General features: G+C 39.5%; 1 protein-coding gene across 7 annotated transcripts in view; it reads left to right on the plus strand.

Moving 5' to 3' along the window:
* The window catches only part of PHF3 (PHD finger protein 3), a 44,045-nt gene that overhangs the window by 1,130 nt on the left and 28,101 nt on the right, over nt 1-14,814 (plus strand). For 2 of the 7 annotated variants that reach the window (XM_080997880.1, XM_080997881.1), the window contains exon 1: nt 5,550-5,818. The exons of 2 other annotated variants lie outside the window; for them this stretch is intronic. In XM_080997880.1, coding sequence (XP_080854006.1) covers nt 5,575-5,818 — 244 coding nt within the window. In that variant the 5' untranslated portion in view covers nt 5,550-5,574. Of the gene's footprint in view, nt 1-5,549; nt 5,819-14,814 lie in introns of those variants that run through there. 3 more of the 7 variants (XM_080997883.1, XM_080997885.1, XM_080997886.1) reach the window with 2 other exon arrangements.

Raw genomic sequence — 14,814 nt, forward strand, 5'->3', positions numbered from 1 at the left:
ATAGTATAACATTTTTATTTTTTATTTATTTATTTTATTTATTTAACTTTATTTATACCCCACCCTCCCTGGCCAAGACCGGGCTCAGGGCGGCTAACATCAGGTATAAAAACAATTGATTAAAATACAACTTAAAAACAAGATTAAAATACTACTTAAAATGCACTTAAATTCACTTAAAATGCAGCCTCATTTCAGTGGAAGCCCAGATCAAAAACTGTTTTGGGGGAGAAAACGTCAAATCTTCATCAAGGCCAACTATCTAGACAGGTCCTACATGGGCCAGAAAAGCCAGGGAAGTCCCCAAATAGGGATTCCATCACAGAAGGAAAAGGAAAGAGGGGGAGGGAATCAGGCTGGTTCCAAGCCAAAGGCCAGGTTGAACAACTTTGTCTTACAGGCAAGAAAGCAGATTCCGCAGGGCCCTGGCCTCATGAGAGAGCGATCCACCAGGCCGGAAAGGCCCTGGCCCTGGTTGAGGCTAATCTGACTTCTTTCAGTTTTTCAGACTTGCTTTACAATAACTTTTAGCACTTGTTCATGGTGTAGTTCTTAATTGATGTATTATGTGTTTTAATGTTGCTGGTTTATGGTTACTTTAAGAGCAAGGTTTTTAGGGATGCCTGAAACATACTCTGATCCATCTAATAATAATTGGTTTGGTTGCAGCATTCAGACATGCTGTGAAAAGGCTGCAGAGCCCCCTGCCCCTCAACTTTCCATCTTGTTCCTCATCAACTTCCTCTGTGATCAAATGCTACAGATAATTTGTTATCATGCAGTTATAGCTATCACATGTTCAGGTCTTAAACAGCCCAGACCAGTTGTGTTTATTGAGGAGCCCTACCGATTTTGGGGGGGAATTTACAGAAGCCGTAGTTCCACGTTGTAAATGGTAATTTTATGTCTTGTGTGATCTGTGGCCAGAAGGGGAAACTTCTCAAGAATTAAAGCACAAGGATGAAGTAATTATAGTTGGGTATGAGAAATGTTACTGCTGCACATTTTGCTGAGTGCATCCATAGCACTTGTGGTGTTTTGTGATCTCTCAGTAGCCAGTAGGTGTGTGTGTGTGTGATATATATATATATTAATTACAGTCTCAGTGCATTGGTTGCTTATTCTGTAGTGTGTATAATGGACTAAGATGGAGAAAGTACTTTGATTCAGGAAAAAAAAAAGTATTGGAAAGTGTTGTCACAATATAGCCATGCCACTGAAATTATGTACAAAATAAGCAACAGAAAGGGATGCAGGTCATGACAGTTAAATTGATCTGAAATATTAATTGTATTAATTTACAGATAATTTTCAGGTTGACTTTAACTGGTGTTTCCTTTTAAACTACTTTGGTTTGTAAATAAAGTAAGGAATTCTTACTGTTCTTGGTACCACTACTGTGTTACCTGTTTCACTTCCGTTGCATCTCTCTACCCCAGCCATAACAACTTGTTCCTGTTTTCCCCTGTACTGTTAAGTGCTGTGACCTTGCATGTTTTCATGTGGAGCACCCTTCTCACTGTAGAACTTCAAAGATTTCTCCCCTCCTGCCCCAACATACACATTTTAGAGTAGACGAAGAGTGCTCTTTTGGACTGTATCATCTGTATGCCAAATCGATGCCCTAAAGGTTTGAAGAGAGGTCTTTAGTAGCTGCTTTGCAGTCTTGGAATTCATTTTCCTTAGAGTTACATTGTGGTTCAAGTCTCTGTGTTTCTTGGATACACTATCAGACTGGATATGGTTTAAGCAGATGTTCTTTTTACAGTACTTCTAAAAACATGGTTATTTTATTCTGATGGGTTCACGGTGTCATACTTTCAAATCACCAATATGTGTGTTGAGATCTAGATAATGAATGAGATAGAAATTGATTGAAATAAATGAAAATGTGCACTACCCCAGTCTATAAAACTGCATACTAGTTGGCATGCTTTTAGGCATTTTGAGATGAAAACAGTTCATTCTGTGTTTGGAAGACGTATCCTGGTTGTATGACACATTTGTCTGGGCTAGCTTGGAAGAGGACAAAATGAAACTGCACACCTGACTGAATTGTTCTAGCCATAGATCCTTGTATTCCAGCTTTTGATTTCCTGCTTGATTATGTTGATGACTGATGAAGTGTTTCATATGATCACCATGGCTTCTTTTAGCCTTTCAGGAAGGCATGCCAAACTTGGTGGCCCTACATTACAGCCTGCTGGAAGGCTTATAAACATGTTGTTTTTTGCACCCCTAAGCAACATAGGAGGATATACCATAGTTGGGACATAGCTCCTTAAAGGTTGTTCTGATTAGGTAGATTACCCTCAATTTTTGGAAGTGTAGACAATTCAGTTGTGCATGAGCAATGGACAAAGCATGAATTCTTTACATAGAAATTCAATTTATTTCTCTGGTACTTACTTCAAGTAAGTGTGCTAAGGATCAAAGGAAACTGCCCCATATGAAAGAGCCTGACTTACTTTGGTTGAGGTTACTGAAATTTCAACTATGGTTGCAGTGTGTTTATGTGTGTGCTTTTTTAAAAGGGAAGTGGCAGAGCAATCTAGTATTGTTTTAAAGTACAGCTGAACAAGTGAAGAAACTTTAGCTTGGAAGTGTTGTTTCCTTAATTTTGGAAATTAAACTTGTTGACTTGAAATACATTGTGATACAACATTGATAATATTCTGTATTATCTGCATAGGCAAATCTTACTCATAGTGCAGTCCTCCACAAATCATGGGTACTGACTGAAGTTATGAAAATGTGACCTACTACTTGTGGTTTTGCTTAAGCACCCTTTGAGTGAAATTGTCTGGGGTTTGGAAGGCACAAGACACCTTTAGTGAGATTGAAATCAATATGGCATTCAAATTCCACTTTGGAATCTGTAAAGGTGGATTTTGAAATCAGATATTGGCTTAAATATTTTGAATCACACTCGTGGTTGGGTTCTTATTTAATGTTCACAATTCATCCTTGACATTTTGAAATGTATTTTTAATCCTTAGACACTCTAATCAAAGAGAAGGCAACATCTTTTTTTTTAAGCAATTGAGAATTAACTGAGGCATAAGTATATTCATCACTGCAGTTCCATTTCTGCTGTGTTCTGGCTCTGTCCTGGCATCTAGAGATATGGGTAGTGGATTGTGGTTGCAATTGGACCCATGCCAGTCACAAAATGTGCCTGGTACCTTGTTAATTTCGAACACTGGAGATAGGCCTTTGGTCTGATTCAGCAGTACTATTCTTGTGTTCTTAAGGCACTTAAAAACAGCAGAAATTATCTAGAATTGTTGTGATTTTCCTGAGGATTGTTGAGAGATAGCTTCTTCATATGAGCTTGGGCTGCTTGGGTCTCCTCCAATAGTGGGTCTATAACTTGCAAATGGTACCTTGAAGATTATGGACCTCGTAAGGCTTTTGCATATCTTTAAGAATCTCCTGGACTGCAGATGATCTGGGACACCTAACTAGTGTTAAATTGAGTGGAGAATAATATTTTTGTTTTTCATTCTCTGTAATATTCCTTATATTGATAGCAGTTGCAATGCACAAAATGTAGTGCACAGTATAAAAAAATGTAGGGACTGGTCACTCTTTGAGTTTGGAAGATTGCTTTGATATTTTACCAACTAGAAGTTACCATTCCTCCTAGGAGTTAGCCATGAGTGTTGAGTGATGGATACTGGTGGCAGAGAGAGCATAAGGGAAATGGGGTGTCTTTTGCCAAAGACTCCCATTTGCAGACATCAGCTAACTACACAGAATGCTTCTATTTGAAAAATGACCCAGTTTCTACAGAGACAAGAGCTGATATAAGATAGATACAAAGCTGCTGCTTAGACAAATGCTCATTAGAGCATTCAGAGACTTCAAGATTTTTACAGTGATGCATTGTTTCAGATAAGAGTCCTTTACAGGTGATGCCTTGTGGATGTAGCCCTTTAAAGTTGTAAATGTCTTGTGAACAGGAACAGAAACAGCTTCCTAGCGTCCTTATAATAGGAAACAACAGTGTACCTTGTGGTATATCATAATTACTGCCAAAGGTTTTTGTGGCATACCTCAAGCACAACAAACTCTCATTAAACTTGAATTGAATCCTGACAGTTGGTGGCTTCAGTCAAGCAGTTCTATGACAATGCAGTTAGTGTTATGACTTCTGCATAATCAAATTGAAAAGCAACAATTACCTGAAGTAATCACATTTACCTAATTAGAAAATGGCTTTCTTTCAGTAGGCAATGCTTTAGAAGCTTTGCCAAAAGTGTGGTGGCCATGATGCTTTTGAGTCTTTCAGCTAAACTAGTTTGCAGAGATTCTAAAAACTTGCCCAACAATTGAAGGTTTGACTGTTGAAATTGAAGCTTATAAGGGGAAGTTCATCCATCCCCTGTACATTTCCATAGGATTTACTGTTTTCTGTATGCAGACATAAAACTCTGCTAAAATTCAGCTCTCCTTAGACTTGTTGCAGTTGCCTTGGTAGAGTAAATGGTAGAGTTTTATATGCTCTTCATATTAAAAGGGTCTTTTGAATTGAGGCTGGTTTTAATGCAACAACTTATGTCTGGAGAGATATGTTAGTGCTGATACTGTTTTATCTTGGATAAGAGCTTTATAAAAATTATTCTAACTTTTATAATAAGGCTTAATATTATTTTTCATGTATTAAATTGAATTAATATAGGAATACATATCTCAACTTGTTTTGGATTGAAAGATGGCTGTCACATTATGATGGCAGATTTTGACATATCTGAGATACTGATTCTCCCTTCAGATTACAGTTTTTCAGAGTTAATATACAACTTAGTCAACTTCAGTGGGGATTTAAAAAGATTAGCGGCCTATTTGACAAGATGATCAAATAAGAATCATCCAGATTTGAATGCTTTACTTTTTAATGTAAACCTAGGGCTGATGTACACTTCTGGTGGCAAATATGGGTCTGCAAAGCTTGACTGATCCTTGCAGCTAGATAGGGGTGGGGTTTCAGTTTCTAGGGGAATAGAAGCAGGTGGGTGTGAGGTACTTAATTCTTCCCTTGCTGCTTTTGCTCACATCACAATTCTTTTCTCCACTGTTTTTTCTCATTTTATGTGGGAGACCCCATACCTGGGAAACTTTACTGAGAGAAAAAGAGGTGCAGGAGGGGGTTTCAGGGGAAAAGCAGTGGACAAGGGTATGTTCTGAGACCCTTTACAATTATTTTACTTCAGGCTTCTCAAAAAAAGTTTGCAAAGTTAGCAAGTGGGGAGAAACTACAGTGCTTTTGTTCTGTAAATATGGCCCCCTCCGTGGCTCGGGTTACCATGTGTGCATTTGACCCATATATAAAGTTTACCAAACCTAAAATTAAATTGCTAAGTTTTTTGTTGTTGAAAATTATTTTAAATAAAGCAAATACAATTTTTTAATAAAAAGAGAAAGAAACTATTTTTGAAGAGGTATTCAAAATAGTAAAAAGCCAGCTCAAATTTATTATTAATTTTTAGGTAATTTTATAATTCATAGCTTATTTTTCTTATGGTATTTTTCTTGTCTTTCTATAGGGATTAAAGACACACAGGAGTCTTCATGGATATAGTTGATACATTTAATCATTTAATTCCTACTGAACACTTAGATGATGCCCTATTTCTAGGATCCAACGTGGAGAATGAAGTCTGTGAGGATTTTAGTACAAGTCAAAATGTCTTAGAGGATTCGCTGAAGAACATGCTCAGTGATAAGGACCCTATGCTAGGATCTGCAAGTGCTCAGTTCTGTTTGCCTGTTTTGGATAGCACTGATCCCAATTTCCAGATGCCTTGTTCAACAGGTAAATCTTAATATTTTTCAAGTATACACTTTTGAATAGAGCAGAAGCTGGTGTTGTTCCATTTTGCTCTGAAAACATGAATCCTTTCCCCCCGCTCTGCTTCATGGCTTGGAGCCTAAGGTTAAGCCACTAGCTTTCCTTCACTTCACTTGAGGTAACCATTATATTTATTGAGGAGCTTTAAAATAAGTTGTGGAGAGGAATACTTAGGATTATTTTCAGATAGTGTTTATCTTACTAAAATAGGGATTTGGTTTGCATAGCATTGCAGTTTTAGGTTGCACTCGTTTCAGAAAGCGTACCTCTTGATTTGACTGAGGTACTTTCATTTCATTTAACTTTTAATTTGTATACCGCCTTTCTATATTCCTATACACAAGGCAGTTTGCAAGCTGAAGAATTCAACAAAATAGACAGCAAAGATCACACACCTAACAATCTGATCCAATACAAAAAAGTCATGATAAAAGCATAACTTTAAAATAAACAACTTGCATTGAGTAAAGTGGTGTTCAATAATCCATTAGAATATAATAGTAAATAATAAAATTAAATATCAGCAAATAATAGTTAAATAGTTTGCACTTAACAATTGCAATAAATAATTACTAAACTATAATCAATAAAATTGATGGCAAATTACCGTGCATAAAATACCACAAAGCATACAGCACCATGTAAAAGGATCAAATTGAGAAACAAGGACACACAACTTACAAAACTACTAAAAAAAAGAAGCCCTGAACTCTTCTTTTCTTTTCCCAGCTGTTTCTGCTCTTCTCAAAGTCATTGTCTGGGAAATACTCCTAGGGCTGCAGGGTGGGGCAAGGCAGGTGGAAAAAGCCATTGCCTGATGGCCAGCACAAGCTCTCTCTCCCCTCACAGTTCTTTATTTGGAAACATCTCTCTTATGAAGGCTCCTCACAGTGGCAGCAAATCGTCATTAAAGGGTTTACAGAGCAGATTGGATATGCATTCATCAGGTAGATGATGTTTCAATGCAGAATGTTTCCTTTAGATGACTTATAGGGTATTTACTATAAAATGGTTCTCTTGTTTGGGGTGCCTACTATGTTACGTATTTTTAATGTTAAAATTTGATCATTCCATGGTGGTTCCCTGTGTAATGTCATCATAAATGATAGTACCTTATGGAGCAAGTTGACTGCCAGCCACGAACAATGGGGTTGAATGGAGCACAGAGCCACTGGGCCCTTCTGCTTCCAGTGGTCAGGATTGGAGGTAGGAGGTACAGTGGAAATGCTATTTTCCACTGCACCGTTATCAGGCTGTCTTATACTGAGTGAGATTATTGGTCCATCTAGCTCAGTATTGTCTATACAATATGGCAGTGATCTACCACCCTTTTTAAAGGGTTCAGGTCAAAGTTGTTGAGCGTTTTTTTAGAGAGGGGAATTGCACCGTTTTATTGGGGTTCCAGTTTGGGGGGGCTGGGAAAATAGAAGGAGGGAGGGGATTAGTCACTCAACAAATGATCACTGTGGAAGCAATTTGCCTCACACCAAAAACTCCCTCTTCCATTCCAGAGATCAGGAGAAAATGCAGGGAGGGGAGAGGGAGTGAGGCAGGGCAAAGGAAAATGAGACAGCGATTGACTGCAACCTGTTGGACATCCTGGTCTACACTGACTGGCAGTAGCGGGAGTCTTTCTTAGTCCTACCTGGAGATGCCTGGAATTGAATTTGGGACTTTATATATGGGAAGCAGATGTTCTGCCAATGAGTTGCAGCCCTTCCCGCAAAGGAACACCTCTGCTGTATCTTAACTTCCTTCAACGGGGCAGATCAGAGATTGTAGCTTATATAGGCTACTGACATATTGGAATCTATATTTTTAATAATAATAATAATAATAATAATAATAATAATAACAATAATAATAATAATATCTTTATTGTCATTGCCCCCCTTCGGGGACAATGAAATTACTTGACTGCTCCATAAAAACACTAATTAATCAATACAGTATAATACAGCAAGGGAGATTAGATGACTTTCAAAGTTGTTGTTGTTGTTGTTTAGTCGTTTAGTCGTGTCTGACTCTTCGTGACCCCATGGACCAGAGCACACCAGGCACTCCTGTCTTCCACTGCCTCCTGCAGTTCGGTCAAACTCATGCTGGAATCTATATGTCTTTTTGCAAATAATTACACATCTTTTTCAAACCCATGCAATCATTCGGTCTCCCTTCTAAGCAAGTGTTTAGCCACCACACGATCCTAACATCCTGCTTTTCCCATGTTATTGTTGCGCCCAGCTCCTGTTCACCCAACTCCTCCTTGAATATTAGTGTGGAAAAGAATAGGAGGAATTTCATGGCATTTATTTATTTATTATTTAACCATTTCTATACTGGTTAATTTAATATACTAATGCAAACAATTAAAAAACAACACAGTGCAGGGTTAATAAAAAGTGTAAACCCACACAGCAATGTAAAATCAGTAAGCAACACTTAAAAATTAGCAAGGAGTATACAAGATAGCTTTAATAACTAAAAGCAAGGAATTTAAAAAGCCTGGGAGAGGAAAAAATGTTTTGCATATCATTGAGCATTAAAAGTGGCTACTGATGAAAATTGAACTTCCATCCGAAGGCAATGTGTTTAAAACTCTTAAAAGAAACATTGGTCAGATGTAATGCTTTCCAGAGGGCTAACCACCTTAGGCAACAATTCTGTAGTTGCTTACTTGGGAATGAATGGGGCCCATTCAACTCAGTAGGACTTATTTCTGAGTAAGATTGTATAGGATCTCTCTGTTAGTCTGTTGCAGCAACAGTTTTGTACCATTTTAAGACTAACTTGGCTTCTGATGAAATTGACTGTAGTCCACAAAACTTTATACCATAATACATGTGTTAATCTTTATGGTGCCACACTACTGTTTATTTGTTTTCATGGGTCACAGTGTAGCAAATGCTGTTGTTTTGAAGAAACAGTTTAAGAAACCAGTCTTTAACTATGCTTTTATCATCTTTTAATCAATGAACCTTACACTGAATGGCCTTAGTAGAAAATTACTGAGTACTTTTCCAGTCCAGGATTCCTGCTATGGCCACGGTGGGCTCCTAATAATGGTATTTTTATACTCGGGATTTGGTTGGGGACAGAACAGTTATGCAGAGATGCAGAAAAAGCAACCCCCCATTATTATTATTTTGGTAGACACTGACAATTTCTTGCAAATATTGTTGGAAAATAGTAGTAGCTGTGTTGACTTTTCTCTTTTGATCACTAACTTTGGCAGATTTTGTAGAAAGGGAATTGATCAAACATTTTACAGTACTAGCAATTTGGCTTATACTTCCATCTCTTCCCCATTAAGTTGTGCATGCTGAGCAAGCGTAGGATGTCTAGTCAGAAAAGTCACAGTCCTAGCCAGAAATAGGTTGGCGGTAACCAACATAACAGTGGCAAACCTTGGTGTTCCAAATTTCAGTGGCACCCTGTGTGACACCAAAATCTGCACCCCAATCCCCCCTCCCCGTCTCTCACCTTCTATTGGATGTCATAGTTGTGGTGCCTCATAGTTGCCCCATAAGCTCCGTGCCCAGTGTGACTGCACCATTTATGCTCCTTTAGATCTCCCTTTGAACATACTGTACCTTGTTGAATGCATGATATCTAGCTCCCTGGAATGCTGGGGTTAGGGAGATACAGTTTATAGAAGTTTCCAAAGCAGCTGGGGCACTTCACAGTTTAGATTTGATGTAGCAATGTGTCCTACATGCTGAAATGTGTGGTGGTTTTTTTTTAAAAAAACCCCAGCATAGATTTTCAGTCAGTAGGGATGAGGGAGGTAATCCTGCTCCCCCTGCAGCCACCCCACTCCATGTCCCATGCTATTGTAAAAGGTCTTTCAGTCCTTTGGAACAGAGTTTTGGGGGTGTGCATAGTGGAGGGGGAATCAGCAAAAATAATTTCCTTTCCCATTCCACTGATAAAAGCACCTGCTGGATCAAACAGTCTTTGATTAGTGTGAGGGACACTATTGGATTTAACAAAATTCTTTTAAGAACCTGACATGCATTACGTTATAACTTAGCAGGTGGCATTGATAGTTTCCATTGTCCGCTTACATTTTTCTGAATTTTCAGTGGGCAAAATCTAATAGATAGTTGAGTATCCTAGGGTATAGTGCAGGGTATTTGATCTGAAAGACACTGAGGCATTTGTACATGTAGATTTCATAAATCTATTTTCTGCTTAGCTATAAGCATCTGTTTCCAGTTTGGGCCTGCCTGATCTTATCTTGCTGGTGTTCTTGGTTGAATAGCAGATGGCGGTTCTTTTTCCTTTGGCCAGTGGATGAGGTCTGAGTTTCTGTTTTCCCTTCCTTCTGCAGTCTTGGGGCAATTGGTAGCTGGAGCTGACAATTCTTTTGGCAGGTGTGGGGAAAGCATTTACCCTTGAGCTGCCCCTTCTATTCTCAATGGATGGGATGAGGCTGGTCTCCTCCTTAACATGATGTTCTTCCTGGGATGCTAGAGGAACACCTTCCCACTGGCCCTTGATAACCTGGCTGATCGTTCAGAGCAGTGTGTGCTGCCTTTCAATTCCGCAGCCCCATTTTTTAAATTAGCTTGTACAGAAGCATAATATAAAGGCATCCTATATATTAGGATTGCCACACGTTTGAATTTTCCCGGTCATATCGAGAAAACTGCAGCTGCAAGCAGCGTCTGAGCAGAAATCGACTAAATGTCTTGGAAGATCTGGACGTATGGCAGCCCATGTTGGCTGGGTCATTGTTGCTGATTTTCCTTAGAAATAGCTCGAAAATGTCTTATTTCTTTGCAGTTTTGCAAAAAAAGCTCAACTTTGGCTCAAAATAAGAAGCTCAACAACTTTTTTGTCTGGATTTTTACTTTTTGAAATATGGTAACCCTGCTCTATATATAAACATTGATGCCTTTTTTCTCCTTACCCTAATATTTGCCTCTAGTAGTTTGCGCTGGTGGTTGACAGTTCTTACAGACCTACCATTGCATTTCTAAAAATATAGCTTTTAATATTCTAAGACCTTTGTTCTCTGAGCTATCCTCCTAATGATATAATAGCAAATGGAACTTTTTTTTTTTTGTATTTGCTTTGATATACTCCTAAAGGGTGTTTACAATCTGACATCTTGTTCCATGTCTTTCTCCCTTCCCCTCATCCCCTAGCTAGTGTAATACTAGTTAGCATATGCTAGTTAGCATATGCTTCTATGCTTTTTGGCTAGGATCCATAGTTTCATGCAACTAATTCTGTGCGCCCACTGGGGCTTTGACTTGTTTGCTGCATGGCAAACTCAGGAGACTTTCCGAAGCGTGAAAGTTTATTGAAGTCAGAAATAATTTTTAAATAAACTTTATTGAATTTATTAAAATCCACTGGGTGAAAGTTCTTGGGTTTCTTTAGATACTGACCATTGTTTCGTAGTGTGGTGAAGCTGTCTGGCAGGTTTTCTGTTTCCCTTGGCTCTCTTGCTTAAAATGCAAGGAAGACCCGAATGGATCCCTCTCTTCCATCAGTCTACCTAATCAAGCTAATGACAAATGGTGAGCATTGTTAGAGGCATTTACCTTTATACTTCTCTTGGGACTGGTTTGGCTACTTGACATTTCTCTGCGTAGAGCAACCTCTGGACGCAGGTGCATGGAGGAGAAGCTTTCTGACATGGCATATCCAAACTTACAGGCAGGGCAATATCCAGGTGGCATGGGATCCAGGGCCCCCTGTTACATTTTTATATAGGTGCAAGTTGCTTCTGAAACAGTACAAGGAGGCGGAACCCAGTGCTAGAAATTCTGGTATATAAGGTGGTCGCCAAATGGCACCTTGAATCTTAGGTTGCGGTTGCCACAACGGAATGTCTGTTCGCTAGGGGTTGGATGAAATGGCCCTTGGGACCCCTTCTAATGCTACAATTCTATGATTCTATGATCTCTATAACTTGCTCTTATAACAGTTCACTTGCCCAGTATGCAAGAAGGAGAAACATGCACAGTGGAAATGAAAATGGTATGAATTATGGAGTAGGATAGAGCTTTTTAAACTGTAGTTGCCAACATGGCGCCCAGAAAGCTCAGTGTAATTGCAATTGGACATGCGCCAGTAGCAAAAAGCATCTGGCTAATTTTGAACACCTTGGAGCAGCATACAGTCCCATGTCTTAAGAGCAAACATCTAGAAGAATCCTTAACTCCTTTAAATAGATGCTAGGGATTTAACATATAATAATAATTTATTATTTATACCCTGCCCATCTGGCTGGGCTTCCCCAGCCACTCTGGGCGGCTTCCAACAAAATATTAAAATGCCGTAATACATCAAACATTAAAAGCTTCCCTAAACAGGGCTGCCTTCAGATGTCTTCTAAAAGTCTGGTAGTTGTTCTCTTTGACATCTGGTGGGAGGGTGTTCCACAGGACGGGCGCAACTACCGAGAAGGCCCTCTGCCTGGTTCCCTGTAACTTGACTTCTCACAGTGAGGGAACTGCCAGAAGGCCCTCGGCACTGGAACTGAGTGTCCAGTTACAACGATGGGGGTGGAGACGCTCCTTCAGGTGTACTGGGCTGAGGCCCTTTAGGGCTTTAAAGGTCAGCACCAACACTTTGAATTGTGCTCGGAAATGTACCACGAGCCAATGTAGGTCTTTCAAGACCGGTGTCATGTGGTCTCAACGGCCACTCCCAGTCACCAATCTAGCTGCCGCATTCTGGATTAGCTGTAGTTTCCGGGTCACCTTCAAATGTAGCCCCAACTTGAAATTGTATACATACAAAATACACATTATACTACCACCAGGCCAGCAAAAACAAAACAAAGAACTTTAGAACTTTAGGGATTGTGTTATAGCAGTTATTTCTAGGACACATGCCTTATCCACTTGCTTTGTACAATAGCTTTGCTAATAGCAAAATGTAAAATTGTATTTAATGGTATTCTCCAGTCTTTTCAAATATTACTTGCTAATGCATAATACTGGCAGAGCCAAATGGATATGTGCCTTTCTTTACCCAGGTGTTAAAATTTCAGAGGCAAAGCAAAATGTGTCATCTGATGTTTGGAAATTGGTAGGTGGGCAGTCCCACCCACCTGTCTAAATGTCCCATGAGGATTAGGCTATTAAAGGATATGGATTACTGACTAGAAATGCCTCCCTACTGGTTCCACGTTTAGTTCTTCCAAAGCATAATCATTTAGTACTTGTAGAAACTTGACTCTTTGTTATCACTACATTTTCTTTTATGTTGTCAGATTTCTGGTAGTTGAAATTCATCCCTTGTTGCTTCATTTCCAGTGCATGTTGCATTCCTTTCCTTTGGAGTTTGGTATATTACTTTTTTTCTGGCGTTTGTGTGCATGTATGTTTATTTAAAGCATTTTTATTCAGCTCAAAAAGCTCCTGTAGTGGCTTAAAGGTAAAGGTAAAGGACCCCTGACAGTTAAGTCCAGTCACAAATGACTATGGGGTTCACGGCGTTTGTCCACAGATAGTTTTTCCGGGTCATGTGGCCAGCATGATGGCAAAACCAGAGCAGTGCATGGAAATGCCATTTACCTTCCTGCCGCAGTGGTACCTATTTATCTACTTGTACTTTGACGTGCTTTCAAACTGCTAGGTTGGCCGGAGCTGGGACCGAACAACGGGAGCTCACTCCGCCATGGGGATTCAAACCGCGACCTTCCAACCGGCAAGCCCAAAGCTCAGTGGTTTACACCACAGCACCACCCACGTCCCCTCCTATAGTGGCTTACATGACATCAAATAAAAATACAATAGTCATTGCCAGTAGGTTTACACTTAAAAGACATGATATAAAATGGATTGCGGTATGGGGGAGAAAACAAGTAAGCTTAGGACCAATTTTTAAAGTTACATAGTAGTTCCTATAAGACCCCCTGGAATGGAAATAACTGAGGGAGAGGAGCAGCTCAGTGGAGCTGGTCTCTCAGCAGAGCTGATGAAATATCATGTTCACTGTCTACTTCCTTAATTAGGAAGATACAGTGGTGCCTCGCAAGACGAAATTAATTCGTTCTGCAAGTTTTTTCGTCTTGCGAATTTTTCGTCTTGCGAAGCACGATTTCCCATAGGAATGCCCTGGGTATTAACGGTTTTAAGAAAAAGGAAGCAAACGTGCAAGACGTTTTCGTTTTTCGTCTTGCGAAGCAACTCAAAAAACGAAAAACTCTTTCGTCTTGCGAGTTTTTCGTCTTGCGAGGCATTCGTCTTGCGAGGTACTACTGTACTGTATTTTAAATATTTCCACATTATGGATGTGGTGATTCCTAATCCAACTAATTTACTTTATTGTCCTAATCATTTTGTTGTTCATTTATTCTAGAAGATAATGACGGCAAGTGCTTCTTACCCATTATGTTTTTCTGTCTTGTTGCATCTGAAAAGGCCTTGAAATTATGAAAATCCTCTTTTCTTTAAAAGTTGCTGTCGTGTGCGGGATTTTGCAGTTAGGAGGCATTTGTTCTGGTGTCTCAGAACAGTTGCTTTTGATTTTTTTTGTCCTGTATCTTTTTGATTTTTTTACAAAAATGTGCAGAACATTAGATAGCAGCTGATGTTCCTGTGAATGAAAATGGAGATTATAGTGAGGAATGTAGGATGCCTGGGGACAAGTCTATTCACCCGCTTACTTCACAGTATATGAAACAGTAGGGCAGGGTGGGGAGAACTCCATTCACCCTTCCTTGTTGGATAGTGGAGGCTTGCAGAAGTATTTTTCTCTGCTGCCTTGTTACAAAGTCTACCTCTTCTTTCTGAGTCTTCAGATTGGTAAAGATGAAAGTGAAGGGAGACAGAAAGGGTTGTATGTGGAAGATCCTTCCATGCCCCCTGCCGCCGCTTTAATATGCTGTTCTCCTTCCTTTCCTTTTATCCTTGTGGGTAGTTCTTTTAAAAATGCAGGTCAAAGTGAATAGAAGTATGAGCAGGGGCATCTCTTAAGCGGCCAGTTTTAACATAGGG

The sequence above is a fragment of the Podarcis pityusensis genome (assembly GCF_964106645.2).
Source record: "Podarcis pityusensis genome assembly, chromosome: 3".
Lineage (NCBI taxonomy): Eukaryota > Metazoa > Chordata > Lepidosauria > Squamata > Lacertidae > Podarcis > Podarcis pityusensis.